Source organism: Hemitrygon akajei, chromosome 7 (assembly GCF_048418815.1).
Source record: "Hemitrygon akajei chromosome 7, sHemAka1.3, whole genome shotgun sequence".
Classification (NCBI taxonomy): domain Eukaryota; kingdom Metazoa; phylum Chordata; class Chondrichthyes; order Myliobatiformes; family Dasyatidae; genus Hemitrygon; species Hemitrygon akajei.
This window is the reverse complement of record NC_133130.1, coordinates 34203948-34229721: the sequence shown is the minus strand read 5'-3', so window position 1 is coordinate 34229721 and position 25774 is coordinate 34203948. Positions and strand designations below refer to the sequence as shown.

The 25774-nt window shown below is 40.5% G+C and overlaps 1 protein-coding gene across 1 annotated transcript in view; it reads left to right on the top strand.

Annotated features, from left to right (window-relative positions):
• The window catches only part of xpo5 (exportin 5), a 115996-nt gene that overhangs the window by 5299 nt on the left and 84923 nt on the right, over nt 1-25774 (top strand). The window contains exons 2-7 of the mRNA XM_073050614.1: nt 5328-5449; nt 9047-9119; nt 14423-14560; nt 22661-22843; nt 24089-24115; nt 24614-24799. Of these exons, the coding sequence (XP_072906715.1) occupies nt 5328-5449; nt 9047-9119; nt 14423-14560; nt 22661-22843; nt 24089-24115; nt 24614-24799 (729 nt within the window). The remainder of the gene's footprint in view (nt 1-5327; nt 5450-9046; nt 9120-14422; nt 14561-22660; nt 22844-24088; nt 24116-24613; nt 24800-25774) is intronic.

Below are 25774 nucleotides of genomic sequence, written 5' to 3'. Positions count from 1 at the left end.
AAAAGTACAATAGTTTGTGTGTTATTAGTTTAGGCAGATTGTGTTTGTCTATTAGTGTGACATAGATGAAGATAAAATGACATTTTATGAATAATTAATGCAAATAACCAGGTAATTGCAAAGGGTTCACAAACTTTATCTTGCAACTGTAGCTTGTCTTTCTTGCCTTATCCCCATCATCCCTTGATGCCAATAATGTCCAGAAATCTAACTCATTATTAAAATGCAGTTGATAACCGAGCCCCTATAGCCCTCTGAGATAGAGAATTTCTCCTCATTTTGATCTGTCTCTTGTTTTGAGACTCTGACCCCCTGATTCAGAGTCTCAGCCAACAAAATATTATTTTGTTTCTTTAAATTTACTGTAAATGACTTATTCTTCTAAACTTTGAATAATGGAGACCTAGTCTTTTCAATGTGTCTGACTTACTACTCCACTAACCATTCTGGTAAATCTTTACTGCTCATCCTCATTAGCAAGTATATTCTACTTTTGGGTAAGAAAATTGAAACTGGGCACAGTACACTCGAAGTGCTCTCATCAGGGCTTTTGGTGTCTTGTGTACAAGAATACAAAGTTGTGTACAAAGTCTCTGAGCTTAAACATTTTCCAATCCACTACTTTTTAAAGAACAAAGCTCTCCTGTTTTGTGCGTTTTTTCTTGCATGTTGTTTTCTCTCTACCTTTTTAAAAAAAAGTATTTTGTCCTGTTGATGTAGATGACCATTTTTCCAAAAATACTATAGTGAGTGCACATCAAAAAGAATTGGTTCCTGGAGTGATCAGTGCAAGGTTTAAAAAATGCTAGCAAATGTTTGTTTGTGGGACGGTAAACTGACTTTGCTCTTGACGTTATTGAGTAACTTTTGGCGATTGTGATCAAGTTCCTGCAAGGACTCATGAATCAATAACAAATTTACAGAGTTCTATATTTTATCAGCATGTATTTGGAAATTGAACCCCTATTGGTGGATAAAGGCAAAAGCCCAGTGATGTCAAAGTTAATTTAGAAGCAGAAAGCTATTACTAAAAGTATGTTGGCTGTCATAAGGTGGGTTAAATTCAAAAAGTGTGCTTTGTTATATTTAAATAAGAAGCCATTAAGAAGAAATGCTCTATTTGAATCTGTTTTATTGAAGATCTCACGGCAGTTTTCAGTGAAGCATGGGGAATTCTTCTTTCCTGCAAAATAATTTGCTAACTTCTAAACAAAAGTGATTCTGCAGATGCTAGAAATCTTGAGCAACACACTCAAAGTGCTGGAGGAACTCAGTAGGTCCTGTGGAGATGACTAAAACTGCCAGAGTTTCAGGCCGAAGTTCTTCATCAGGACTGGAAAGGGAGGCAGAAGCCGGAATAGTGTGTGTATGGGGTGGGGGGGGGGGGGAATTTGGAGTAGAGGTTGACAGGTGAAGGGGAGTGTGGGTAGTTGTGGGAAGATCGATGAAGTAAGATGCTGGGAGGTGACAGGTGGAAGAGGTAAATGGCTGAAGAAAGAATCTAATAGATGACAGGGGACATGGAAGGTAAAGGAATGAGGAAAAGGGGCACCAGAGAGGGGTAATGGTCCAGTGAAGAGAAGGTGAAAGGCGAACCAGAATGGGGAATGGAAAAAGAGGAGGAGGGGTAGAATTTACTCTCAGGTTGGAGAATCAAAGTTCAGTGCCATCAGTTTGGAGGCTACCCAGGTGGAATGAAGTGTTGCTCCTCCAACCTGAGTGACCTCGTTGTGGTTATGGATCGATATGTTGGAATGGGAAGTTGAATTGAAATGGGCTGCATCCGCGATTTTCTGTATTTTTCCATTCAAGGGCATTGGTGTTCCCATGCCAGGCTGTGATTTAACCAGTCAGTATACTCTCCACTGAAATCTGTAGAAGTCTCAAATTTTCGATGTCACCTTGAATTTGCAAACATTTAAGAAAATAGAGGTACTACCTTGCTTTCTTAGTAATGGCATTACATGCTGGACCAAGATAGATCCTCTGAAATGATAACACTAATTTCATAAAGGTATGGTGTTCTCCCTTTTAAAGCATTGGTGAAAGATGTTGATTCATTAGAGTGATGCATCACTACCATTTATGCTGTCATGTTTCACCTTGTGGGAGGTTATGGCATATAAGCCTTGTTAAAGCTTTTGGTCTTCTGATTTTATGTCCTGTTTCACGCACAGTTGCCTTTTTGGTTTCACGGTGGCCTTCCACAGGTCATATTTGGACTTGTATAATTCTAGATTGCTGGTCTTGGACAAAACAGATTTAGCTCTTAGCAGACTGCAATTCCGGTTTATTTGGGGCTTTTGATTTGGGAAAATTGTTCTTGAAGGCACGCACACATTGACATAGGTCTTGAAGTCAGTGACATTTTTATTCAGATCTGAAGATAAATCCCTGATTGTTGTTTGGTCCAGCAATTCAGAGGAGTCCTACAAACACTCCTGCATGCCTTGAACATACCTTTGTAGTCCTAGCCACTGGCGCTGTGGTCCTCAGACTTTGCCTATACGCCAGGTGACTGAAAATGCTTGCCTGTGTGGGTGTGGGATGCCATGATGGTGATATAACTGTGATCAGGTGTGTTGTTTCTGCAAGTGACATGTTGGTAGTAGTTTATCAGAGACTTCTTCAAGCTGGCTTAGTTGAAATCTCCTGTGATGATTGGGAAGGTATCGTGGTGCGCTGGCTCACGACCATTCAGTTTCAGTGCCAGCTTGACGTTTTCCAGCAATGGTAGGGTAGTGGAGCTGGATGAGTTTACAGCAGGGATTCCCAACCCGGGGGTACCTGGACCCCTTGCTTAATGGTATTGTTCCATGGCATTAAAAAAAGTTGGGAGCCCCTGGTGACAGCTTTTTCCCGATCCTATGCGTTGGCTCCTCCATGTTATTTTCCAGGAGAGTAGAATGATGGAGCATCCCTTGAAGCAGATGGGTACTGTAGACTGTTGAAGTGAGAGCTGGACGATATCACTGTTAATTGGCACAGTTTCAGAACTCATCCATAGGCAACCGGGCCAGCCGCTTTCTGACAGTTTACCTTTGTGAAAATAGAGCGGAAACTTAAGAAATGAAATAAGCATGTTTGAAAGCCCTGTTGGCTAGAGTGAATGGGAAGCTATGGTCAAGGGGAAAAGGAATATTGTGTGCTAAGTGGTATTGTCATAACAAATGTGATAGAGACTGAGAAACTGAGAATAGAAACTTGCAGGAAGAAGGATGAGAGAAAATGTCAAATATTTTTTGTAAGCCTGGTCTTTTGGGTTAAAATTGTCACTGCAATATATTGCAATAATGAGGATGTGCTTGCCTTTTTGTAAAGCTTCACTGGAAAAGTAAATGGTTAATATTTGAAGTGTTTGCTAGTTGAATGGACTCTATATGTTTGGAGATAAAGGAATAAAACAAAGTCCTGAAAATTTTCAAATCAGCAAGTGCCTTTGAGGAGAAAGTTCATCTCTTGGATCAAAGACCTATTAAATTTTAATTTCGTATTTCTAACATTTAGACAATTTTGATATATGAGGATGTTTGGATAATAAAAGTAGCAAACATGTGGGTAGGAAAAAGTTAGTCTTGGGGGTGGCAAGCTGACAGTGAGGCTAGATTGTGGAGGATCAAGAGGGCAGAATTAATGTTGCATGTGCAGGTGGCCCCCGTTTTTCGAACGTTTACTTTATGACAGCTCGCTGTTACGAAAGACCTACATTAGTATCTGTTTTCGCTAACCAAAGAGGATTTTTGCTTTTACGAGAAAAGATGCCCGCTTTATACGTGTGTTTACCCCAAGAAAGACTACAATGACCGTGAAACCTTGTGCCTGCTGTTGTTTGCGCATGCATGTACGTACGTATGTGTGTACCTGCGTAGGCGTGTATATGCAGATTTGTTTTTCTCCAAATCGATTTTGGCTCACTGTCTTCCCGAGTTTGATAAGTGAAACTACACCGTACATACACTATTTCTACTTTATATAGGGTGTATAATTATCATATCATTCCTGCTTTTACTATATGTTTGAGTTATTTTAGGTTTTATGTGCTATTTGGTATGATTTGGTAGGTTATTTTTTGGGTCTGGGAACACGCAAAAATTTTTTCCATATAAGTTAATGGTAATTGTTTCTTTGCTTTGCGACATTTCGGCTTACAAACGGTTTCATAGGAATGCTCTACCTTCGGGTAGTGGGGGAAACCTGTATACAGTATTTGGCTATCGACTTGGGTATTTGTATAGTGGGTTGATATGTTTGGTTTCAGAAAAAGTATTTTTAAAATTAAAGTGTAGTTCTATCTGGAGGCAAATTAAGGGTATTCAATAAGGGTGGCATAGTAGCGTAGCAGATAGAGTAATACTTTACGGTGCCAATGGTCAGCGATTGGAGTTCTATTCCCTCTGCTGCCTGCAGGAGTCTGTATATTCTTCTGTGTGTGTGTCTTCCGGGGGCGCTGGTTCCAAGCCACATTCAAAAACATTATGATTTAGGGTTATTAAGTTGTAGACCTGCACCGGGAACATAGTTGGACTGTGTTGGGTCATTGATGCAAATGGCACATTTCTCTGTGTGTTTCAATGGACATGTGACAAATAAAGCTGATCTTTTCTATCTTTAATTGCTGCGTTGATAATAAAAAAAAATTAAAAATGAGTTTTGAGGTAAGGCAGCAGCTAACAAGGGAAGTGTAAAGTTGTTCCAAAATTGGTGAACTCAGGAAGAAAATTGGAGGTAAGAATAGTGAGTGGAACAGGATTAAAAGAAATGTGAGAGGAATTCATGGATAGATTGGAATATGATTTGGCAAGTGGCGGAAGTTTCCAGCTTCAGGATGCATGCATCCAAATAATTGTAGAAGCTGGCTGATGCTATGGGTTTTAATAATGTATAGTGTATTTTGGTTACAACTGTTTTCATTCTATTTGTGAAGATGGGTGGAGGTTGGGATATGGACTTGACCAAGGAGATGTGAAAATAGATGGGGCAAAAGGTATATTATGATTGCTGTTTTCTGGAGGCTGCTCGACTACTGGATTATTGACCTTTGTTACACGTTGCTAGATATAGAATAACCTGTTATCTTAGTATCTAAGTGTGCTGATCTAGAGAAATGTCTTCTTTCACTTCCAGGAATTCTTCCTCTATGGGACTGAAATAGACACATCTCTGAGGTGGGGCAGGGGAGAATCAGGCATTATGGGGAATACACAGAAATCTGAGATTTTAGATGGGAAAACTCTAAGGAAATTCAAATAAGCTTTCTTTCAGTATGTTTATGATAATCTATGGACAACAGGCTTATTTGCATGCTCTTTTTGATTTCATTATTGCAGTTTTGTGAAGAGTTCAAGGAGAAGTGTCCACACACAGTGCAGTGTGGGTTACGTCTTGCTGAGAAAAACAATACTGGTATAGTCCGCCACTTAGGACTTCAGATTCTGGAGCATTCCATTAAGTGAGTCAATTTTTCATGTAATCCTATTAAAGTTCTGTTCTTATAAGTGCATCATGACATAGCTGCAAATTTGATTATCAATTTGCGAATCTTGATTTTTGATTCCCTTCCTTTAACATGTTAAACACTTTCCTTGCAAAATGCAAACTTTGATAAGATGTTGAAGAAAAAATCCATAGCGATCGATTGTTATGTGATAGTATACAGAGGGTATGGAGAGAAAGTGTAGCCCACTGACCTACCAAATATTAGTGGACAAGGATCATATACCTGGTATGAATACTACTCATTGAGGTGGGGTAAGCTGAGAGGACAAATATTAGGATGTTCTTGATCTTTGACTAGATTTTGTTCTGCAAAACTGGAGAAGATTGTAGTTCCTGTTAAATCGTTTTGCCTGGTATAAATCCTTATGCATCTGGCATTGCTGTGATGTGCAAATAAAGCGTATCTCAAGTTTGATTCCTCTTCCTGAGAGAAGAAAAGTTACTTGCTAATTTTTTTTTAGAGAAGTCCATAAGCAAATTTATGTGGTGTAAAGGTCATGTATGCTTTGATTTAATCAGTGCCAGAACACAGAAGCTTCCTCCTCCTTGATGTACCAAAAGCTACAAACATTTGATTGTAAATGTGTGAAGTGATACTGTTACGTACCCCGTAACTGGGTCACTTACCAGCAAAGATAGAGAGGTCCGTTGAAGTCTGATGGTACTATTTTTAAAAGTCTTTATTTATAAAGGGGCACAAAAGTAAGGTTACTACAAACATTCAGATAATATACGTCGTCAATACTCAATCTAAAGCGCGGGTATAGTAATAATCATCAATAAGAAAGAGCTCTATCGTTTGTCTAGGGGGTAATATATTGTCCATTGGAAATATAAGAGTCACTCAGTTCCTGCAAGCTTCTGGGCTTTGGGGACCGCTGGGTTTTCACTTGTTGGAGAGAGAGAGAGATTTTTGTGAGAAAAGAAACTTGCCCGGGTCTTTTGATGATGCCGATCTGTTGAGTCGCGGGAGTTGATTCCCCGTTGTTAGTTCAAGAAAATCGTTTCGGTGATATCAGCCACCGGCTCCCAGGCCACGGGAACCAAACGCACGTGGCTTTTTCAAATGGCTGCCTGCTATTACGGGATCGCTAGTGTCTCTTCTGGTGCGTCTGAGGGGCCGTCTCTACAGCCCCTCTTTTATCTGGACTCGCCAGGTAGCAGATGTCAATCAGGTTGGGATGATGCAATCTCTCCCCATCACCCAGCCCACGTTGCCCTAGGGGGCTTGCACATAGTCCAGCACCCAATCCACAAAGGTGTCTCCAAGAGACAATGGCCGTTAGCCGTGGCTTTGTCTTGCTGAGGGGCCAGGATGCATTCCAAAACCTTGAGGATTCTCTCTCATTTCCTGGGTCCAAGACACGAATTAATAGCGATCTTGCGATTCTCAAGAAGGAGGGGGCTGCGATCATAACAATATAACTTGCAGGATCCCAATATATATTTGAATGAACCTTGGAGAAGGGATTTCTGTCCTTAAAGTGATGATGTAGGTATTTACATATTGGAGATGATCAATGATACTCTAATTCCGGACATAAACTGAACGATCTTTGTGATGGCAGCCAACTGGATTCTGGATTGCTGTTTTTCTGGTTTCCTCACATATTCTAAAGATGAGTGGGTTGGTGGATCAATTGACTGCTATAACTTGCCTCTAGTGTGCAAATGAGTGGTAGAATCTGGGTGGAATTGCGGATACTGCGAGATGAAGTTTTCTTTGAGGAAAAAAGGGGGATTAACATAAATAAGTGGTTGATATTCTTGGTGAATCAAAGGGCCTGTTTCAGTGTGCATCTCTCTTTTGACTGTGACATATTTTCTTGCTCTTCTACAAGCTTTCAATTATGATTTGTTGAATTTCCTTTCTTGCTTCAACTTCTTTTGATGGCTAATCACGAAATCTTACTCCTCTGTGATCATTAAGTGGCTTTTCACCTGGCCTCAGTTGTTTAATGGTAGGCTTTGTGTGCAAGATGTATTTTCCTGGAATGAGAGTCCTTGTGGAATCAGCACTAAGAAAGTCATTTCAGCATGATGTAAAGCCAAAGATGTTGCTGCAGTGCTGATGTGTTGGGAATTTGGTGTTAACATCTGCTTTCCCCTTTGTTGTAAGCCATGTGTGGAGAATTTGGTACATATCCATCAATGAATCACTTGCAGAGGCTCCCTTTGGGAGCATGTGTTGGGTCAGTAGTGAGGGTGGGAATTGTTTTGTAGTTGCTGCAGCTCGTTTTCATAAAGAAAGCTCTGGGCTGGGAAGCAGTTCAGTCAAAGAAAGAGTTGAGGCAACAGCATATATCACGTTAGGCAGGAAGCGGTGAGAGGGAACTGTGAAAATCTGGAAAAATTACTGGTAATCAATCCCCAGCAATGATCTGCAGTCACCATATGGGCTAGATTACAATTCTGAGTGTCTCAGTCTTCACTATTACACGTTATTGATAGAGCAATGGTATATTGCAGATCCCTAGTAAGAGCTTGGTGCAGCCTGAGAGGATATCTATTTTAAGTGCAATGGAGCAGATATTTGTGAGTGTTCAAACTAGAGATTCAAGAAAGCTGTAATGAATTGGCTCTCTGAACTTGCGCTAATTGGGGTATCAATATACTAGCTTGTTTGTTCCACAATTTTTCTATGTAAATTAGAATATTCAAATTATTCAAAATACTTTAATTTGCTTAGCACTTGATTCTTACAGCTACAAAAGTACTTTTGAAGTTTAATTTGAAATACAAATGACAGTCGATTCATTGAAAGCCTCCGCAGTCTTGTTTTGATGACCAGATGATCTGTTTGAGTGATTATTATAAAGATTGGTCAGAGCATGTGAGATAACTCTCTGCTCTTCAGAGCGCTCCTGTGGGATCATTTGAGTTCATGTAGAGTGAAAGATGACAGTTTGATGTTAAGCTCCATCAGCTATGCTACTTTGTCAAGAGCGGGACTTAATGTTAGAACTCTGAGACAAACGTATTCCAGATTGAGGTATAGCTGTCCAATTACACAGTGCATTACTAAATGAGTTTTTCTTTCTTTTATTTTTACAGTATTATTTAGAACATTGAACAGTGCGACATGTGAACATAAACATGAAATTCAAAAGAAGCTAGAAATCTTAAGCAATATTCTTGAAATACTGAATGAACTCAGCAAGTCATGGAGGGTAAAAAGCAGTTGACCTTACAGGCTTAGAAGTGTCTCGGCCTGAAACGCCATATTCCCCTCCATAGAAGTTGCCTGACTTGCTGAGTTCCTCCAGCATTTTGTGTGTTAATGGAAGAGCAGGTGTGTTAGCCCTATAGTGTCTATGCTATGAATGCCAATTTTGAACTAATCTCATCAGCCTGCGTGTGATCTCTATTTCCTCCATTCACTGCATTTTTTTCTGTACTTGTTTAAATAGCACTTCCACCAGTCCTCTGGTTTGTGTGTGTACGTGTGTCTTTTAAATTTTCTATGTTTTTTCTGCAATAGATTAAATTAAGACAAAATTGGAACAAGATATGAGACATTTTCTCAGTAACTTCTGACTTTATTTTAAAGATTTCGATGGAATGGCATGTTTCATCGTGAAAAGGTCCAGCTGAAGAATAGTGTGATGACTCTTCTTTCACGTGTGAGTTGTTTTTTTAATCATCTGTCACCATAGTTTTTGATCTTAATCTTGTTAGTGTTTTATAGTTAAGTCCCTGTGAATGGACTTTCTCAGGAAAATGAGTCCTAGATAACTTGCATAGTAATAAAAGATTACCATGTGTAAGATTATGCATTATGGCACCTTCAGTGCATCTTGTTTTACTACCTTAAAACAAGCAGGTAGGTGTGGGGTGGTTGTATGGGGGAAGGATGGGTGGGAGGAAAAGTGACTATTGTCTAATGGTGATCTCTTGGCACTGAACTTGAATGCTTCCGACAGACTTTCACAGGGATAGACTTTCTACTGTCGATTTGATGCAAATGTAGATTTATACAAAAATTATAGCACATAAGGAGGCCATTTAACCCATCATGCCTATGCCATAACCCAAAAGGCAGATGCAAGTAGTGGAAGAGGGGCAAATGTTTAAAAGAAGCCTGGAATCACAGATGATGTAAGATAGTTGGATATTTTGGGAATGTATGGAATTGAGAAACTTCTTGGAAGGAAGTGATGGAAGGAGTGAATTTTGGTTTCTCTTCCACTCGCTTGTAGTTTCACAGCCATTGGCAAGTTTCCAAGAACCAAGGATTCGTGGTGTTTTCGGGGAGACTAAATGAAGCAAGTCCACTGATGCTTGTAGAATTTGTGTACTTGGAGCTGTTGTGATTTGATATCCTCAAATTTGTATGATCAAGTATCTTGGATGCCTTCAATAAATTTTGTTAGTAATAAGATGCTAATAATCTAACAGAAAACTTCAAAGTTACAGCATGTTGACAGGACTGTATATTTGCCACAAGTAAAAGCAAGTAATTGAACAGCATTCTGGAAGAAAAATGCAATCCCATCAATATTTGTCTCATACAATTCACTGTATAATTATTGAACATTTTATAGATGAATGATGTTGTATGCAAATTACTTAGCTTTGCTTAGCTTAAGCTCTTCACCCCTATTGGGGCGTAGTCCACCAACAGCAGCTCGCCAGAGTCCTCGGCCAGACTTCAGGTTATCTTTTCCTTCCTCTCCTGGGGTGAGGTGTTTGGGGCTTCTGTTGGTGCTTTTGTAACACTGCGTTTTGATTGCTTGCCCATGTCCAACTCTCTTCATTTCGCAGCCGGGCTTGGGACTGTCCTAATTAATTAGGCCTGAATTGAAAATGTTGTTTGTTTACTAGAATGTTTGAAAATAATGCTGTCAGGAGTTCTTGAAGTTCCTGAAATTTTTGGATAGATTTCTACCATATTTGGGAACGGCAGTGGTTCAAGGTTTTCCACATTTCAGTGTAATTACAGTAGCACTATGATTTATTCGTCAACTTTTAATGTTGTGGAGCGTTCTAAGACTCCTCTAGTGACTGTTCACCTGTAATTTATTTACAGTGTCTATGAGCAACCAGGAGACAAGAGTATTGACATTTAATATCTTGGAAAGGAAGCCACATCTGTCTGTGGTAAAGGAGGGGGTTATTAATGATTTTGTTGTAATGTCCTGCCAACTGTTGTATTCCTTCCTGGATAAGTGTTTTTGCTTGTATAGAGGGAAGATTGGAAAAGTATATTTCTCCCTTTTCACATCATTTGCAGTTAGTAGAATTCAAAAGATAACTGTTGAGACTTGATAAATGGTTTATTGTGCTAATCATCTACAGTGCTCTTAATTTATATCTGGTAGATGAGGAATTCTGTAATTGTTATAGTTGGGTATATATAGTTTCTTGATAGGAAGTAGCCTTGGGCTAGAAGATAAACTGGGTAGTATTGATCAGCTAGGTATGTGGATTGAAAATTGGCTGGTGTATTTTGATCAAACCCAGGTAAGACTTGTACAGTGAATGGTGGATCCCTGGGGAGTCCAGGTGTATACTTCGCTGAAAGTGACGTTGCAGGTAGATAGGTGGTAAAGTCTTTGGCACATTGGCATTCATCAGTCAGGGCATTGAGTTGGGAAATTGTGTTGCAGTTAAGTACAAAATGTTGGTAAGGCTGTGCTTGAAGTATTGTGTACAGTTTTGATCACTCTGTTGGGAGGAAAGATGTTATTCCTATAGATGATTTACTAGAATATTGTCTGGATTTGGGGTGAGGGAGGAGGGTGGGCGAGATGTGTAGACTAGGAGAACTATATTTCCTGAGAAATGTAGGGGATTGAGGGGTGACCTGATAGAAGTATACAAGTTTTTGAGGGCCATACAGCACCTATAAAAAGTATTCCACCCCCCCCCCCCCCCCCCAGGAAGTTTTTATCTTTTATTGTTTTACAACATTAAATCGCAGTGGATTTAATTTGGCTTTATTGACATTGATCAACAGAAAGACTCTTTTGTGTCAAGGTGAAAACATCTTCACAAAGTGATCAAAAGTAATTACAAATATAAAACACAAAATAATTGGTTGCGTAAGTATTTGCTCTGCTCCCCCCCCCCCACCAACATGACAGACCAATCATTACTGGTGCAACCAGTTGGTCTTAGACGTCACATAATTAGCTAAATGGTGATCTGTTTTTGGAGACCTGTGTGCAGTTGAGATGTTTCAAATAATTGTAGTAAAAATACGCTTGTAAGTGGAAGGTGCAACTGCTGGTGAGTCAGTATCCTGGCAAAAACTACACCATGAAGAAAAAAGAACACTCCAAGCAACTCCACCAAAATGTTTACTGAAAAGCAGTAGTCAGGAGATGGATACAAGAAAATTTCCAAGTCACTGAATATTCCTTGGAGTACAATTAAGTCAATCATCAAGAAATGGAAAGAATATGGCACAGCTGTAAATCTGCCTAGAGAAGGCCTTCTGCAAAAAGTGGGTGACCGTGCAAGAAGGAGACTAGTGAGGTAGGCCACCAAGAGACCAATGATGGCTCTGGAGGCGTTACAAGCTTCAGTGGCTGAGATGGGAGAGACTGCATTCAACAGCAGTTGCCCAGGTGTTTCGCCAGCCTCAGCTTTATGGGAGAATGGAAAAGAAAAAGCCACTGTTGATGGGGGTGGGGGGGGGGGGGGGAAACTCACATGAAATCTTGGCTAGAGTTTGCCAGAAGGCATGTGGGAGATTGAAGTCAGCCTGAAGAAAGTTCTTTGGTCTTATGGAACCAAAATTGTGCCTTTTGGCCATCAGATTAAATGGTATGTTTGGCATAAGCCAAACATTGCGCATCATTAGAAACCCACCATCCCTACTGTGAAGCATGGTGGTGGCTGCATCATGCTTTGGGGATGTTTTACAGCAGCAGGCCCTTGAAGGTTTGTGAAGGTAGGTATAATGAATGTAGCAAAATACAGGGAAATCCTGATGTAGTCTGTAAGAGAACTGTGACTTGGGAGAAGATTTGTTTTCCAGCAAGACAATGACCCCAAGTATAAAGCCAAAGCTACACAGGAATGGCTTAAAAACAACAGCATTAAATGTCCTTGAGTGGCCAAGTCAGTCCAGACTTCAAGCCAGTTGAGAATTTGTAGCTGGATTTGGAAAGGGCTGTTCACTCGCAATCCCCCATGCAATCTGACAGAACTTCAGCAGTTTTGTAAAGAAAAATAGGGGAAAAAGTGCAGTGTCCAGATGTGCAAAGCTGATAGACCCATCACACAGACTCAAGGCTGTAATTGCTGCCAAGGGTGCATTTACTAAATACTGACTTGAAGTGGATAAATACTTGTGTAATCAATTATTTCGTATTTTATATTTGTAATTAATTTAGATCACTTTATAGAGATCTGTTTTCACTTTGACACAAAAGAGTCTTTCTGTTGTTCAGTGTCAGAAAAGCCAAATGAATCACAGTGGATTTAAATGTTGTAAAACAATAAAACATGAAGATTTCCAAGGGGTTGAATACATCTTATAGTCAATGTAGATGGGATAAAACAGTCTTTTCCCACAGAGGTGGTGTGCTAAAACATAGAAGTGTTGGTTTAAGGAAAAACATCAGGAACAACTTAGGAACAATGTCTATTTGGAATGAGCTCCTAGGATGCGCTGGAACACATCTGGGAAGAATGGAGGAATGGCCATTTTATTTTGAGCTGACTCTCGATTCTGGGTTTGTTTACTTCAGTACAGTATTATATAAATATCACCTCATAGATTTTGTAACACACAATAGAAATCAACATTTGGAAAAAATAAGATGTTTATTTTTGTGTTTGGTTTCTAGAGACAATCAAGCAAGGATCAATCTGAGGATAAGATATTTTGTTTTAAAGTGGCTTTAATTGATAGGCTGCTTCACTGGCTGGCTTGCAGTTCCATTCAGAAACATTGGCTTCTTTTAGTATTGAATTGACACATGGCAGTACATTCCTTATTTCTGCATTTGCACACAGCTTTGCAGAAAATGGCAAAGCACTTAGCTGTAGGCACATCTGATCTTGCTGCCACCATGGAGTCTCTATTGAATTTTGAGTCATTCTGTAAGATGCTGAACTGAGGGGTCAGATGCAATTAATTTGTCATTGACCTCTTAGCTTTACGTCAACTGTAGCTGGTGGATCTAGCACTGCTATATCCATTCATCCACCAATGTGTGTGGGCAAAAAAGGTAAGTGAAGCTGAGGTTTTTTAAAAACATAATTGAAATATTGAACTTTCATAAGTTGTGGTTTTAAATGAAATTTTAAGTGTTTAAATTTTTTAATAAGAATTAAATGTATTTCAACTATTTCTAAATGTTTCTGATTCTAGACATTTAGAAAGAGTGGAAAAAGCCATTGACAGCCTGTGCTTTCAGGGTGGTCTGGGGGTGGGGCCTCAATTTGTGCTGCCTGAGGCCATATCACCACTTGCAGACTGCTCCGTCTTCCAGAACGGCCATGGCAGCAAGGCCTTGAGGACGTTGGGAACTGTGCAGCAGCAAAAGGTACGTGTGACCACAGGGATCTTAAGGAAGTTGAACATGAGATGAGAGCCACATTGAGTATCATCATCTGGCCTTCTATTTGAGTACGTTTTTTCTAAATTAAAGTGGCAACATCTTTTTTGTACACAGGAAGTGCAATTTTGGAAACTACATGGATGAAGTTTCCTTAAACGATATTAAGGAATAGAAGTGAAGGGACATGGGGTTAGTCAAGGAGAGTTATGTTGAGGTAAAAGATCAGCCTTGGTCTCATTGAATAGGGGAGCAGGCATGAAGGGCTGAATGGCCTCTTGCTATTTCTGATGGTTTTTTATAAGGTCATATTCACTGCCTTGTAGTGATCTCTGTTCCAGTTAAAATGTCGTTATGATTTCTGCAATCAGTGAAACAATGCAGCTGATTAAATGTTTCTTTTGTCTCCTCAGGGTACTCATAATATCATGGTGGAAGAGGCTTACATCAAAGATGCTCTTTCCCGGATTGTGGTAGAAATGATCAAGCGGGAGTGGCCACAGCAATGGCCAGATATGTTAAATGAGATGGACAAACTAACTGCCATGGGAGTAAGTCTAAAATGGTCAGAGACTGGGTGCTCTGATGTGACTATGTCTGTTGTGTAAACTTTTAGCTGTGGTTCCAGGTCATCCTTTTCATCTTTTTCCTCATTTTTAAAATAAGTAGTTCCAAATATTTAGCAGGAATAGGCTATTTGACTCAACCTGTCTCTGCCTATATTTAAGCTGCATTTGAGTTTTTTTCGTCTCAATTTTTTACCATTATTTCTTCCCTTTTTGTTAGAATTCATTTGCCTCCACTGCTCCTTGCTGGGAGTGAAGACTCTACTACTTGGTTGTTCTCTTCCAGGCTTATTGCTCTGCTCTGCTGGTGTCCAGTTCAAGTTTAATTATTATTCAACCATACATGAATACAGCTAAAGGAAACAGTTTTCCTCTAGGGCTAAGATGCAAAACAGATTACTACTGCACATATTCATAACACAAGTAGCACATACAGTTATGATAGCAGGAGCATAGAGTCACAAGGAAAAGAATATAGCCTAAGATCCTAAGTAGCATGGCCTTTAGATTGCTCGTAAGTTGTCCCGCTCAGGGTGTTCTTCCATTGAGCGAGCACTGGAGGGCAGCACTGATGAGAGGAGCCAGTCCCCAACTCAGTATAGATTCCATTACGCCCACATTGGCCTCTGACCTCTCCCACATGGCCTCTGCATCGCCTCTCTTAGACGGCTGCAACAGGCAACTCTGGCTTGAGGGGTCCACCCTGTAACAGAGGCAACACAGTTTCTCTGCCGTCAGTCCTGTTAGTGAACCGGGCTTGCAGTATTCTATGTTACCAAAGTCCAACAGGTTCTTGCTGTCACAATAAAAATGTCCAAGGTAATTACTGCGCACTGCCTTAGCACTACAATGTTATGCAGCAAGTCCAGGTGACGGTACCACAATGGTGTATGATAAGTCCAGCTCCATTGCTATCAAGCAGCTCACTAATGAGGTGATCCTGCAGTATTTGAAGTACTTGGTACTTGGCAGTGTCTTGCGATCATTTAAAAAATACGTAAAGGACAAGCAATTAGCCCTTTGATTGGACCTGGATTGGCTGCTGTGTCTGATTGCACCACTATTTTAGCCAAACTTCTCTGCCTGCTATCAAAATGTTCCTTTATTTTAAAGAGCTCAATTAGTTCTCCCTTTGTTTCTCCTTCACCTCCGTAGAATAGAAGCGCACACTTTAAATTTGTTTTGCAGGTTTTTGCAAATCTCATTCTGCAACAGAATATATTGGGAGCATATTAGTTGCAGTTGTGATAGCTGCCAGGTTACAGATTGTGGTACAGGGTACATTGTAATCTAAATTACTTTTGCTTAATATCCCAGTTTTGAAAATCATGGCTATTGGGATAGTTGATTCGCTGGTTGCCATCTTCTGTTGTTCTGTAGAATCAGGAATTGCTTCTGTGGATTAAAGGGGCAAGTTTATTTTTTGATTTGGAACAAGTAGGCAGTGGGCGAGCACCTAAGGATTTCCAGCAGGAAGAAATTTTGAGTTCTCAGGGGAAGAGAGAGGCCAGACTGCGCAGGCACGTGACGTCAGCCAGTTGAGTGCGAACAGTTTAAGAAGGGCAAGGAATCTGCAGAAGTTTTTGATTCGGAACAAGAAGGCAGTGGGAGAGCACCTAAGGATTTCCAGCGGGAAGACATTTTGAGTTCTCGGGAGAGAGAGAGAGAGAGAGAGAGAGAGAGAGAGGTCAGACTGCGCAGGCGTGTGACGTCAGCCAGTTGAGTGCGAACAGTTTAAAAAGAAGGCAGCCGAGAAAGGGCTTTGACTCAACGGGCTTCGGCGGTATGGGATGAGGTGAGGCAGTTGTTGATTGCAAAAGGAGGTAGTATGTGTGTGAGGCCAGTTTTCTGTGGTCGGTGTCCGACGTGGGTGGTGCTGGAGTCTCCTGGCATCCTGGACGGTCACATCTGCACCCGGTGCATCGAGATGCAACTCCTAAGGGACTGTGTTAGGCAACTGGAGCTGCAGCTCGATGACCTTCGCCTGGTCAGGGAGAGTGAGGAGGTGATAGAAAGGAGTTACAGGCAGGTGGTCACTCCGGGGCCATGGGGGTCAGAGAAATGGGCCACAGTCAGGAGAGGGAAAGGGAAGAGTCAGGTACTAGAGAGTTTTCCTGTGGCTGTACCCCATGACAATAAGTACTCTTGTTTGAGTACTGTTGAGGGGGGACAGCCTACCTGGGGGGAGCGACAGTGGCCGTGCCTCTGGCACAGAGTCTGGCCCTCTGGCTCAGAAGGATAGGGAAAGGAAGAGGAAGGAAGTAGTGATAGGGGACTCTTATAGTCAGTGGTTCAGACAGGCGATTCTGTGGACGCTGGAAAGAAACTTGGATGGTAGTTTGCCTCCCAGGTGCCAGGGTCTGGGATGTTTCTGATTGTGTCCAAGATATCCTGCGGTGGGAGGGAGAACAGCCAGAGGTCATGGTACATATTGGTACCAATGACATAGGTAGGAAAAGGGAAGAGGACCTGGAAGAAGACTACAAGGATTTAGGAAGGAAGTTGAAAACCAGGACCTCGAAGGTAGTAATTTTGGGATTACTGCCTGTGCCACGCGACAGTGAGAATAAGAATAGAATGAGGTGGAGGATAAATGCATGGCTGAGGGATTGGAGCAGGGGGCAAGGATTCAGATTTCTGGATCATTGGGACCTCTTTTGGGGTGGGTGTGACCTGTACAAAAAGGACAGGTTGCACTTGAATCCCAGGGGGACCAATATCCTGGTGGGCAGGTTTGATAGAGCTGTTGGGGAGGGTTTAAACTAGTTTGGCAGAGGGTTGGGAATCAGAATGTGAGTGCAGAGATTAAGGTAGAAGGACAAGGTCATGATGCTAAGAGTTCTGAGTTGATGAGGAAGGACAGGCAGGGGACGGAACATAATTTTAGCCAGTTAAAGGGGTTGAAATGTGTCTATTTCAATGCTAGGAGTATTAGGAACAAGGAGGATGAACTTAGAGCATGGATTAGTACATGGATCCCTCATATTGACTGGCACCTCCTGAGTGCAAGGGGGTTAGATGGGGCTGAATTTGTCAGGTGTGTTCAAGAAGGATTCCTGACACAGTTATGTGGACAGGCCGACAAGAGGAGAGGCTATGCTGGATCTAGTTCTGGGTAATGAACCTGGTCAGGTGACAGACCTCTTGGTGGGGGAGCATTTTGGTGAGAGTGACCACAACTCCCTTAGCTTCAGCATAGCTATGAAAAGGGATAAAATCAGACGAAATGGTAAAGTGCTTAACTGGGGAAGGGCTAACTACAAAGGGATGAAGCAAGAACTAGAGAGAGTAAATTGGAAACAGATGTTCAAAGGGGAAAGCACAGAAGTAATGTGGGAGAAGTTTAGGGACCACTTGAGCTGGGTTCAGGATAGGTTTGTCCCACTGAGGCAAGGAGAAAATAGTAGGGAAAGGGAACCGTGGCTGACGAAACATGTGAGGCAACTCGTCAATCGGAAAAAGGAAGCATATGTTAGATATAAGAAGTAGGAAGTAGGAGGGGCTTATGAGAAATATAAGGTAGCCAGGAAGGAGCTAAAGAAAGGACTTAGGTGAGCTCGAAGGGGGCATGAGAAGGCCTTGGCATATAGGATTAAGGAGAACCCCAAGGCGTTCTATGCATATGTGAAGAATAGGAGGATGACGAGAACGAAGGTGGGACCACTAAAGGATAAAGAGGGCAACATGTGCCTGGAAGCGGAAGAGGTTGGGGAGGTCCTGAATGATACTTTGCTTCAGTATTCACAAGTGAAAAGGATCTTGATCAGGATGAGGTCGAAGTTGAGCGGGCCTGTGTGCTGGACAATGTGGAAATCAAAGAGGAAGAAGTGCTGGATGATCTTAAAAACATTAAGATTGATAAATTCCCAGGACTTGATATGATACACCCCAGGTTGTTGTGGGAATTGAGAGAAGAGATTGCAGGAGCATTAGCTGTGATCTTTGAATCCTCTTTGGCTGCAGGGGAAATGCCAGAAGATTGGAGAATGGCAATTGTAGTTCCCTTGTTTAAAAAAGTTAATAGGGAGAAACCTGGGAACTATAGACTGGTGAGTCTTACGTCAGTGGTATGCAAACTACTGGAAGGGATTCTTAAAATAGGATCTACAAGCATTTGGAGAAGTACAGTCTACTCATGGATAGTCAACATTTGTGAAGGGAAGATCGTGCTTCACGAGCCTGGTTGAGTTTTTGAAGAGGTAACAAAAGAAATTGATGAGGGTAGGGCAGTGGATGTGGTCTACATGGACTTTAGCAAAGCATTTGACAAGGTTCCTCATGAGAGACTCATCGAGAAAGTCATGAGACATGGGATAAGTGGAACCTTGGTTGTTTGGATTAAAAAAAATTGGCTTTAAGGAAAAAAGCAGAGGGTAGTTGTGGAAGAAAGGTATTCTGCCTGGAGGTCGGTGACTGCTGGAGTGCCGCAGGGATCTGTCCTGGGACCCCTGCTATTTGTGATTTTTATAAATGACCTGGATGTAGAGGCGGAAGGATGGATGAGTAAGTTTGCGGATGACACGAAGACTGGAGGAGTTGTGGATGGAGCTGCAGGTTGTTGAAGGTTACAAGAGGATATAGACAGGCTGCAGAGTTGGGCAGAAAAATGGCGGATGGAGTTCAATCCGGACAAGTGTGAGGTGATGCATTTTGGAAGGACAAACCAGGAGACTGAGTACAGGATTAATGGTCAGTTACTTAAGAGTGTGGATGAACAAAGGGACCTTGGGGTTCAAATCCATACATCCCTCAAGGTTGCTGCGCAGGTTGATAGGGTAGTTAAGAAGGCCTATGGGATGCAAGGCTTCATTAACAGGGGATTGAGTTCAAGAGTAGAGAGGTCATGTTGCAACTCTACAAATCTCTGGTGAGACTGCACTTAGAGTATTGTGTTCAATTCTGGTCACCTCATTATAGGAAGGATGTGGAAGCTATGGAGAGGGTGCAGAGGAGATTTACCAGGATGTTGCCTGGTTTGGAGAACAAGTCATATGAAGCAAGGTTAGCAGAGCTGGGATTTTTCTCTTTGGAACGTAGAAGAATGAGAGGGGACTTGATAGAGGTCTACAAGATTATGAAAGGCATAGATAGGGTGGATAGTCAGTACCTGTTTCCCAGGGCACCAATAGCAAACACCAGAGGGCATATGTACAAAATTAAGGGAGGAATGTTTAGGGGAGACATCAGGGGTAAATTTTTTACACAGAGGGTTGTGAGTGCCTGGAATGACTTGCCAGGGATGGTGGTGGAGGCTTAAACATTTAGGGGTATTTAAGGAAGGGTCTCGGCCTGAAACGTTGACAGCGCTTCTCCCTATAGATGTTGCCTGGCCTGCTGCGTTCCACCAGTATTTTGTGTGTGTTGCTAGGGGTATTTAAGAGCCTCTTGGACAGGCACATGGATGAAAGAAAAATGGAGGGTTATGGGGTAGTGTGGGTTTAGTACTTTTTTTAAAGGATTATATGGGTCGGCACAACATGGAGGACTGAAGGGCCTGTACTGTGCTGTAGTGTTCTATGGTTCTAAGTTATTTAAGAAAGGAAGGAAAGAGAAAACAATGGATTATTGACCTGTTAGTCTCAATAGTAGGAAAATGGTGGAATCTCATAAAGGGTATAATAATCCAGCAATCTGAAAATAATGATAGGATTAAACCAAATCACCATTGGTTTTTTAAGGCTAGATTACGTTTGACTAATCTGTTGGAGTTCTTTGGGGATGTAACAAGTAGTGTAGATAAGGGGAACAGGTGGATATGAATTTCAGAAACAAGTTTAATATCACTGGCATATGTCATGAAATTTGTTAACTTTATGGCGGCAGTTTAATGAAATAGTTAAGTTAAAAGAAGTAGAGCAAAAACTAGACTGCTTAACTCGTGCTGACTCAACTATATTTCTGTTACATTGACTATTCTGTTGTACATACTATTTATTATAAATTACACATTGCACATTTGGACGGAGACGTATCATAAACATTTTTCCTCCATGTATATGAAGGATGTAAGTAATAAAGTCAATTCAATTCAATAGTGAGGTTGTGTTCATGGGTTCAATGTCCATTTAGAAATTGGGTGGCAAAGGGGCAGAAGCTGTTCCTGAGTCATTGAGTATGTGCCTTTGGGCTTCTGTACCTCCTTCCTGACGTTAGCAATGTGAAGAGGACATGTCCTAGTGGTGGGGATCCTTAATGATGGATGCCAGCTTCCTAAGGTAGCACACCTTGAAGATGTCTTGGATACTACAGAGGCTAGTATTCATCATGGAGTTAGTTAATTTCTGGAAGGCTCATGCAATATAGGAGGCCATTTGGTTGATTGAGTCTATCCAGTTCACATAAATAAGTCCATTAATCCCATTTGCCACCAGATTTACCTAATCTTTCCTTTGCCCATTAGCATCCTGATTCTCTGACTAACCACTTAAACCAGAAGTAATTTCAGTAACCAGTGAACCTAACCACCAGCAGCTCACATAATCAGGGTTATTCTCTGTTTTCTTCTGTCCTGTGCTGAAGAAGCAAAAGCTTGAAGGTATGTGCCACTAGACGAGATGACAGCTTCTATCTTACTTATCCAGTTCTTGAATGGGCCTTTCTTATCCAGAAATGGAACTTTTTATCTCCCAATATGCTTTCTTGTTGCCCTTGAACTTTATTTGTTTACCTGTGCTCTACCATATCCTGCATTCTGTTTTTTTTTTCTCTTTTTACTATCGTGATGTACTTCTGTATGTGATGGTCTTGCTGGTTGCCACTCAAACAAGCTTTTAACTGTATCTCTCTACATATGACAATAATAAATATTATTTGGGATATGGGTGAAAACTGGAGTACTTGGGAGAAGCACACGCGGTTATGTAGAGAGCATGCAAACTCCATATTGGCAGCATCAGAGGTCAGAATTGTACCCAGGCTGCTGTACTACTTAGAATGCCACTGAGCCCAACAGGAGAGACCAACGCAGAACTTCAGTTAACAGAGTTAAAGGGGATGGAATTGTTGATAATCTACTGATGTGCATTGAAAACTGGTTATTGGACTGAATAACTAATGCACTGGTAATTCTGTGATTACTGCAGAGAGCAATGTTTGGACCCCAGCTGTTCATGACCTTCATTGATAATTTGGGTAAGCAGGTAGTAAAATGACATTGTTTGCTGATGGTGATAAATTAATTGTAATAGTAAGTAGAGAGGAAAATGTCAAACGTCAAAATGTCAGGCTTCAACGGGCATGGACATGCTGAGTAAGCAGGTAAAATGTGTGGCAGATGGAGTTTTGGGAATGGAAAATGAAGTCTGCCACTTGCCCAAATCAGAAGGTGCTGTTGAAAGGTGTTTTACACGTTTCTGAAGACCAGCATGCAGATGCAGCAGGAAGACAAAGATAGGCTGGTTTTTATGAAGAAAGGGTTTGATTTCAGACATTGCAATTATATGTGGCTTTGCTGAGACTGTATTTGAAGTATTTTTACTGTTTTGGATACCTATCTAACACAGGATGCTGTTGCCATTGAGGGAATACAGGTTAGTAGATTGGTCCCAGGTTTGACGAAGTGAGGAGAGTGAGTAGACTGAAACTGCATTCTGTAGATTTTGAGAAATGAGAAGAGATTCCAGAGAAACATAGAATTCTTAAAGAACTTGACAGGCCAGAAGCAGGGAGGGTGATTCTCTTGAAAAATCTAGGACTAAGGACAAAAATTGAGAATAAAATGTAGACTATTGAGGATTGGAGATGGGAGAAATTTCTTCACTTGTCAGAGTAATGATGAGTGGATTCCTCTGCTCTTGAGGATTATAGAGGATTAGTTGTAGCATTTAAAATAGTTTGATATTTGAGAATTGTGCTGGAAAGTGAAATCGAGATAGAATATCAACCATGATCTTGATAGATGGTAGAATAGGCTCAAGGGGTCAAATGACCTATTCTTCTCATTCAGAAAAGAATTTTTGATTTTAAAAAGAAGTCTTACACTTTTGCCTTCTAGTTTTAATTCCCCTCTTGAAATACTCTATGATTTGTATACTAATTGTGCAATCTGTTCAGTGATGATCAATTTGGAAATTATTTTCTTTTCAGGAGACTCAAACAGAACTGGTAATGTTGATTCTATTGCGACTTGTAGAAGATGTGGTAACATTTCAGACTATACCCGTTCAGCGACGCAAGGATATCCAGCATGCACTGGCTCAAAATATGATGCAGCTCTTCAGTTTTCTATTAGACATCTTGCAGGAACACACACAGAATTATAAACAACTGGTAATTGACATACTCTTATTACTGTTGCCATTCGTGCTAAATGAAGTTCAAAACTTTCCTTTTAGAGTATTTATGTTATGTAATAGTGGCAGAAGTAGACAACCAGAAAATGTCGGGTTCATTTTCCCAAAGTTAATCAATGCTGATGCCACTTGAAGTTTGTTTCAATTTATCAGAGGAAGGAAAGGTAACTTGATGACAATGTGGAAACAGGCAATCATCTAAAAAGACTTGGGAATTTTACTGCATACATTACCAAAATGTCATGGACAGGTGTAGAAAATAATTGAAAAGGATAATGGAGCCCTGATCTTTGCAGATCAGAATACAAAACGTTGAAGTTGTGCCACAGTTTTTGCAAATCATTGTTAGTTCACACCTGTAGTTCTTTATTCAGTTTCGTGCTCTATTTCTTGGGAGTGTATGTTCTTGAACGGGTGGTTTTAGACTTGGCAAAATAAGTCTTGGATTCCAAGGGTTAATTTATGAAGTGAGATTAAGCAATAACAATCAAGGAGTGACTTCATTTCAGTTTTACCCATTCTTTTGTGTGGGGATGGGTGGTCTATAAGAGTGGTTGTCTTATAAATAGCAAGATATTATAAGACTATAATATCTGTAAGACTATAAGAGTGGTTAGTCTTATAAATAGCAAGGTTTCTCTAGTGACTATTCCTGTTAAATGTAATTTAGGAGGTCAAATTTATACATTTTTGTATGTTCAAAATATTTAGGGGTATAGGAGTTGATCCAGACATTTAATAAGGAGTTATAATGTTACTAATACTGGATTAGATTAGGTAAATAATGTCTGAGTTGCATCTAATACACAATTGATATGACATTTGTTTGGAAAATGCATGGCATTGTGTGCAGATAGGATTAATCTACTTTTGGTATATTTAATCACCAAAGTTATATTTGGTCATGTAAATTTTCCATGGTGTGGATAAAGTATTGAAAATTCTTGGTTGGGATGCCTTTTGGATGAAGTATCATTATTCTTCAGCTCAGATGCTCATATGGTAGACTGACTTGTTTATTTACCGGCCTATTGCTTTTCTTGATAAATGGCTAGTTGCAGAGATGTATGCAGTCTGCATTTATTGCATATAGTTGTAGATATCATGTGAATTGTTTGACTGATTTCTTTGACTTGTCAATTTATCTGCAAATCTGTTGAGCCATTGTTTGTGCAATGTGTTATAACTGTTTTTCTAAGATTTTGCTTTCAATTTCTTATAGAAAGGAAATGCTACTGAAGAAAGCAAGGTAGGCTTGCATTTATTTAGAGCACGTGTACCACCGTACAGCACAACCCCTGCACACTTCTCTGAATAAGTTTTGCAGTTGACTTTTCTGTGCTTGCAAAGCACATGAAAAAGCTGGTTTTAAGATGTAAAGTGAATTGAAACAATGTTGGAAATGCCTGGCATGTCAGACTGCATCTTTGGGAAGAGATGCTTTAACTTGAGGACACTTGCCTGTTCTGACCTGAGTGTTTCCAGAATTTTATATTTTTATCTGTAATTTTTAAATATGATGAACTTTAAGGCTCATTGTTTTTCTTTCCTTCCAAATTAGCTTCCTTATTCATAGTCTAATCAGAGAATGTTTGGTTCCTATTCCCTCATTTAGGATTGGTACTCGATATGTATGATCCTGCAGTAATAGGCATCATGTATCTTATAAATATTGCACATGTTTAATGTACTCGATACGTGGTTATGCACCCAAGTTAATTTTCAACTTGTTTTTCTCCCCATGCAGGCCAAGGCACACTGTCGCGTTGCAATAGCAACTCTTGGTACTCTGGCTGGATATGTGGACTGGGTTGCTCTGCACCACATTGCAGCTGATAGCTGCAAGCTGCTTGAAGTGCTGTGTATGTTACTAACTGAACCAGAATTGCAACTGGAGGCAGCGGAGTGTCTGCTTATTGCTGTGAGCAGAAAGGTAATACCTGATGGCAAAGTAATGATTAGGTCTGGGTTCTAGGAAAGTATTTTTGGGAGATCAAATGCAAGGTGAAATACTGTGGAAAATGACTGAGCTCTTTGGAGCATTGATGTACAGAAGTGCCCTGGGTGCATGTCCATTGCTCCCTGAAAGTGCAGCATACTGTAAGTGGATAAGTTGGTAAAGAAAGCATATAGCATGCTAGCCTTCATTATATGGGTCAATGAAATCATAAAATTTTGGATAAGCTGCATTTGGTGTAGTGCGTGCAGTTCCGTAGCATTTAGGAACGATATGGAAGCTTTGTGGAGGATGCAGAAAAAGTTCAACAGCATGTTGCCACGCTTGGGGTGTATACGTAGAAGGTGGAGAAATTTTATAGTCAGTGACTGAGGAGTGTACTTGTAGAAATATCTAAAATTATGTGAAATGGCAATAGGGGAGATAGTCACCTTCCCAAAATCCAGAGTCAAAAGTAACAGATGACATTGGTTTCAGGTGAAAAGAGAACGCTTAAAGGAGATATACAAAGCAAGTTTTTTTTAAACAGTGCTAGGTGACTTGAGTGTGCTGCCAGGAGAGGTGATAGAAGCAGATAGAATAACAATATTTAGAGTGATGAACAGTCGGAATAGAGGGGTGTGGATCATGTACATGTAGGTAGAATCGTGGTTAGCATTGACATGGTGGGCTGAAGGGTCTTTTCCTATGTTGCACTGTTGAGTGTGTCCTAGAAATGATTTTAGTGTTTTACCCACGGGTAAAATTTTAATGAATGAAGTGGCATTTGTTACAATATGCTTCTGAGTATATAGATATACACTGAAATAACAATAAAGGACTTCTGGATAAGCTTGAATCACTAAATTTTATGATAATATAATTTAAAATTGTAATTGAAAGTGCTGAAGAATTAGATTTGATATATTTCAATATTTTTTGGGTTTCGAATATTCCTACTTTAAATTTATG